This window comes from Stegodyphus dumicola, chromosome 3 (assembly GCF_044657685.1).
Source record: "Stegodyphus dumicola isolate Sdum_Otavi_A_Nest chromosome 3, ASM4465768v1".
Taxonomy (NCBI): Eukaryota; Metazoa; Arthropoda; class Arachnida; order Araneae; family Eresidae; genus Stegodyphus; species Stegodyphus dumicola.
In genome coordinates, this window is record NC_140770.1 from 175,086,341 (window position 1) to 175,092,567 (window position 6,227).

Below are 6,227 nucleotides of genomic sequence, written 5' to 3' on the forward strand. Positions count from 1 at the left end.
TTTGTTTACTTTATTAAACATTTCTTTCAATGTAAGTTGTTTAAGTTGCTTTGCATAAGCAGTAAACGCATTACGCGCATGCGTAAAGCATAAAAAAAAAAGTTTGTGGCGTTGAGGTCCGGATTATAGACCATTACAGATAATGGATGTCTGAATTACAGACTTTTTAGTGTATCAGATTCTAATTAAATGTTTTAGTTTTATAAAAAACAAAAAATGTGAATGATTCTGCGTGAAAAAGAAAACATTTTAAAATTTAGGGAAAAAAATTAATTTCCAAAATATCACAGAAACTGCATAAAATAACAAGCAAATTTAATTATCGAGGCCCATTTTCTGCCAGAAACTACTGCACATTTTCTTTCTTCTTTCATGTCAGTTGATCTTCTAGAAGTTTCTATGATCAAACAACAGTTTTTATGCAATGATCAAATTTTCAGAAAAGTAGGCATTTTCCAGAAGTTTTTAAAATTTTATATTATCTACAGCATGTTTGACAGAACTTATTCAAACCAGATCAGATCCCAGTTCTCGGAAAATATGATTATGACACACAAAAACATGTTGTCTTGGAAAAAATAAATGAGGAAAACAAAAATGGGCTGATAATTTATGTTAAATTTAACAAACGGCTTATACCATCTCCTTCAAGCTCATTGCTCTCCTCTACATTAAAACTTTTTGATTCTATTATGTTCCAAATAACATGTAAAATTGAAAAAGTATTTTATTTTTGTATGATACAAAGATATATACTATATAAAAATTTAATAGATATACATTAATTCACATACTTATTAATAAACAAATTACTGTTTTATATAATAAATCTGAATCAGGAAATCTTATTGATTTTGCCGATACCTGCTTTTAACATTTTCGATCTTTTGGATCACATAATTTCAGCCACATTATAGTTAGTCTGAATAAAAGATCTTTTAGGTATTCTCTGATTATCCACACTCCCACTGAAAACTCATAAACTCACAGACAACTTTTGACGGGAGATGTTTGAGAGTCTTAATGCCTATTAAAATGATACAGTGCAGCCTATTTTATTATATTCTCTTTATTAGTGCAGCCTATTTTATTATGTTCTTTTTTTTTTTTTCCAAATTAGGTATGCACACTTCCTTTTTTTTCCCCCTTTGGTGTTTTTCTCCCAATATGCACAATGATATTTTTTCACTAAAAAATCATGAGCAAACTTGACACCAAAATCCTAAAATGAAAAAGGAAAAAGAGCCATGTGGTGCTTTTCAGTGAATCACATTATACTGTATGTGTAGAAAGCTAAATCTCAGATTTTGCTGACAATGACGAAAATTCCAATATGCAGTCACCCACTATTCTAAGACACTGAAATTACCTGCAGTTAGCATTAGTAAAAATATCAAGAGTAATGGAAAGCTATTTGATGGAATGCTATACTCATACCTGGACTGACACATAAGTACTTTCTGGCAATATTGTGAGCTACCACATGATGAATACTTTTTGGCAACATTTTTTTTTTTTTTCCGACATAAATACTTTTTAGTGACGCAGTCAGCTCTACTCTTATATGCGCCCTAAGATCACCAAATGTGGCGATATGTATTCTGTGCTGGTTTTTGGCATGATTGCATGTTCTATGGCAACCCTTTTGAGGTTGAAAACTCTCTCATTGGTTCGTGTCGTGTGTGTTTTGAAATGGCCTATGTTGCAATGAGAGACGTGGTTGCAACAGATTATTTTTAGTGGCTGTGCATGATAGAAGTAACGAAACACTGATGCAGTGTATTAAAAAGTGGACTGAGCCTTGTAGAACTATTTTTTCAAATGGCTAGAAATCTTACAAGGATTTAGGGAAAGAAGGTTTTGAACATTTATTTGTGAACCATAGTACAGCCAAAAGTCGTTAATCCGGACTCGTCAGGACTTTGGCGATTCCAGATTATAGATCATCAGTTTAAATCTGGTAAGATGGCATGCAGAAATTATAAAATTAAAAATATGAAACTGTAATTTATGAAATAAAGAACAATTATGATCTAAAGGGTATCAAAATTTACAAAAAAAAAAAAAAAAAAAAAAAAAAAAAAGCTTAATATTTATTTGTTTACTTTATTAAACATTTCTTTCAATGTAAGTTGTTTAAGTTGCTTCGTTTTTTATGTGATAATACTTTCCCTTTCATTCTATAAACAGATATAATTTCTTGTTCAGTTACAAAGTTCCGCTGTTCAAGTCCTATAATTGCTGTGTCGAGAATACCGACTAATTTGTCAATCGAAATTTTTTCGTTTTAAATAACCTCTGTGTCACTTTCTTCGCTATCGGAAGCAAATTATAATGACGAGGAATTTGTTTTAAATCATATCAAAGATGGAGTACATCGAGATGAAATACTACATTTAGTAAGGAATTATAAGCCAAATAAAATAAAAACATCTGCCCTGAAGATAAGGATAGTGCTGACAGATCAACTTCCAATTCGTTGCGCGCCGCAGAGCAGCGTGAAATTGATAAACAGATTTCGCAATGGTTAGAGAAACAAAGGATATGCCTTTATCCATTTTTTGCAGCAATTCCACTTTTTGTTTGATGACATCGAAATATGCTTTCGCTTTGTAGATCCTTTAGCAGCTCCAGAATCGGAAATTCCTTTTGACATAATCGAAAGTTCAAGCTTACTTTTATAAAATTGCTTTAACAGTCTGCAAAAAATAATAAGCCGGATCCAATTCAAAGATTAAGGAACAATGCAATCTGCAACATTAACTGAATTAGATAATTTTAGCTTAGCTTATACTGTCCGTTATACATTAAATGTGCATTCGTAAACGTATTTTGCGCATGCGCACACGCATATTCACAGCCGTAAAGGTCTTACGCGCATGTGCAGAAAGTTTGTAGCTTTGAGGTCCGGATTACAGATCATTCCGGCTTATGGATGTCCGAATTAACGACTTTTGACTGTATGAATTTTCTGGATAGTGTGTCTGGCTGTCATATAAATACAATAGTGATTACATGGCGGCATATTAAAGGCGGTATGAAATTGGTATTTCTGCTGTTCGAAAAAGTATTCATTCATGGTTAAGTGCATTTTATTTTATTCTTGTTCTTATTTTGTAGAATATTATGTTCATTGTTTTCTTAGTATAAATTTCTGTCGTTATTGTTTTTTTTTTTTTTTTTTTTAATTGTTGGAAATTTATTTTAGTTATTTCAGTTTATTTTGTTGATTGGTGCATAGTGCCTAGATTGTGCAATTCGTAGATGTGTTTTAAAGTTGAAACAGAATGCTGTGTACATGGTATTCTTTGAAATTTATTAAAGCGAGGTGTGCATAGTTCGTAGATTCGTCCGTTGCCTAGATTGTGCAATTCGTAGATGATTTTTTAAAGTTTAAACAGGATGCTGTGTACATGGGTTTTTTTTTTTTTTTTTTTTTAAATTTATTGCTGTTATGTTAATTTACTAAAGCGAGGTGTGCGCAGTTCGTAGATTCGTTCATTGCCTAGATTGTGCAATTCGTAGATCCTTTCTTAAGTTAAAACATATGGCTGTGTACATGGATTCTTGTCAAATATTTTTGGTTAGAAACTTCATGTTTTTGCTATCTAAATTTTTTGTTTTTGTTTCGGATTTTTAGCTTAAATTGCGTGTTCAAAACGTGTTTTTTGCATGTGCGAAAACTGCGTTTTTGAAGACATTTTAGGCTTAAAGTTTGAAATTTAGACAAAAAATTTATAGTAGTATGGCATAGAGTATAGTAGATAGTAATATGGCAGTGTGGAGTTTCTCGCCAAAAATGTTTGGCCAAAAAATTTGTCGCTGCATTGGCCGACCTGTGGGCGCATATAAGAGTAGTTCCACGCAATGCGTTGCCTCATCAATACAATTCGTGTATGTGGATAATCAGAAATTACCATCTTTTGTTACAGTTTCAATAAATTAATCTGGAATGAGCAAATCTTCTCCTGAGGTTGTGATATTCTCTTGCTGGAGATTCTGACCCATAGGCTGAGAAACCCTGTCATAAAACACTGACATTGTACCTGCACCACTATGGACAAGCATATGTCTTTTTAAATGACTATTGCTGGCAAATGACTTACTACATATATAACACTCATGATGCTTTTCACCAGTATGAGTAAGAATATGCCTATTTAAGCCACTCTTCTGTACAAATGACTTACCACATGTAACACATTTGTGTGGCTTTTCACCAGTATGAATAAGCATATGTGTATGCAAATGACCTTTTTGTGCAAATGTTTTGGTACATATATCACAACCATATGGAGTTTCACTTGCATGGATTAGCATATGTGTGCTTAAGGAACCTTTGCGTGTAAATGCTTTGGCACATACATCACATACATGCGACTTTTCAGCATTGTGGACAGGCATATGTCTTTTTAACTCTGTTTTGGTTGCGAAAGACTTACTACAGATAATACATTCATGCACTTTCTCACCTGTATGGATAAGCATGTGTGTGCTTAAGTGACCTTTCTGAGCAAACGACTTCTTGCATATATCACATTCATGAGGTTTCTCGCCAGTGTGAATAAGCTTGTGCCTGTTTAAGTGACTTATACGAGCAAATGTCTTGTTACATATAACACATTTGTAAGGTTTTTCACCAGTATGAATACGTATATGTTTGTTTAAATCTCCTTTATATGAAAATGATTTGTGACATATATAACATTCATGTGGTTTCTCAGACGTGTGGGTAAGTGCATGGTCTTTTAAATGATATTTCCGTGTAAATGATTTGGAACACACAGGACACATATGTTGCTGTAGATTAACTTTCGGCACAGTTAATACACAACTAGTATCAGACTGACATAGATTCTCACCTGCACTGGTATGCATTTGTCTCAGAGTTCTGTTATGTTCTAAGTTACTGTGGCATTTTTATGCATGTGCATGTTTTATGTGTCTTTATGCATTCATAACTCAGATTTCACATCACTGGGCAGTTTTCAAATTTTTAAAGATCTGCAATATATGTACACAGAAGACATAGACATTCATGGCTTTGCAAAATCTACCTTGGATTCGAATACCTTCAACATATATTAAAGGTTTCTTTTCTTTCCGGCTACGATTCAGTAATAATAGCATGTAGCATATGCTTTAATAATCCCATGTTTCATATAAATAAACTTTACTAATGACATATAAATAAATGGCACACTACTCGAAAGATGAATATCTTTCATAGAGGATTTAAACTACACGGTATATAAATTTCAATATTAAAATCAGTAGAAGTCCAAGCCACCACCTCACATCTCAAGCCCCTCTCCTTACTACTATTACGAACCATTCAACCACAATATGCAGCAAGAGTTCGGCGATCGTAAAATTTCGTTGGATGGCATTTTCGCTGTCGGTGCAGTTTTGTTTTTCCACTTCTGACAGGATCTTGGATCATATCTTTACTGCTGGCTTTAGCTACTAGGAGCTCTTACCAGTATATTATAATTTTACCATAGGCCATAAAGTTAAAAATTTGAGAGGTGTATTTAAAATACACCGCGCCCGAAGGCGAGATCAATAAATGAGAGAACTCATAAAATAAGTTTTGCTAAATTGCATATCATGGCATAGCATGGGTGATTATATACGTAAATGGGGGCGAGAAGCGAAAAGAAAGTCTAAGCTTCTGCGTGAGTCAAGAAGAGCAGGAACACGTGATCAGCGTCCGGTATTTAGATTGGTCGAGGAGTCAGAGTTCGAAAAATGAAGTTTTTGTAGTTTTTGGCAATAAATAAAGTTCGAACATAGTAAAAGCAACATCTATTTGTGAATTTAAGAGTCTAATGTCTTTTGAAACACTTGAAAATCTTCTAAACTTGCGATATAATCATTAAATGAATAGGAAACTGTAAAAGGCGAAAATGAGGTCATGTAGCTCACTAGGGCTAATGCAAGGAGGTTAGAATAGAAGCAGGGAGGGTTCGCAGTTTCCTCCACTATCGGGGAATGAAACTCCACGGAACAAGCGGCGTCCATGTTTGTTACTTCAAAACATTGCAATACGGTAGTGAAACGTACGTGTTTGTAAGCTGTTCTATGCATGCATTTTCCAGTAAAAATATGTTAAATTTATAATGAAATGCTTCGCTATTGTTAGTTTTTTGTTTTAAAGTTATAAAGATGATATCTGTAATTTACTAAGTACAGAAAATCATTAAGAAATATTTCGAAATCTAAAT

General features: G+C 33.4%; 1 protein-coding gene across 1 annotated transcript; it reads right to left on the minus strand.

The window, feature by feature from the left end:
- Positions 1-709: 709 nt before the first annotated feature.
- LOC118182663 (uncharacterized) lies at positions 710-5,962 on the minus strand. The gene has a single exon (XM_035352049.2). The coding sequence runs from the start codon at positions 4,876-4,878 to the stop codon at positions 3,943-3,945; it is 936 nt and encodes a 311-aa protein (XP_035207940.1). The 5' UTR covers positions 4,879-5,962; the 3' UTR covers positions 710-3,942.
- Between the last annotated feature and the right edge of the window lie 265 nt (positions 5,963-6,227).

What these genes read in the sequence shown, in the direction of transcription:
- LOC118182663 (XM_035352049.2), bottom strand. Translation starts at nt 4,878, where the DNA reads ATGCATACCAGTGCAGGTGAGAATCTATGTCAGTCTGATACTAGTTGT.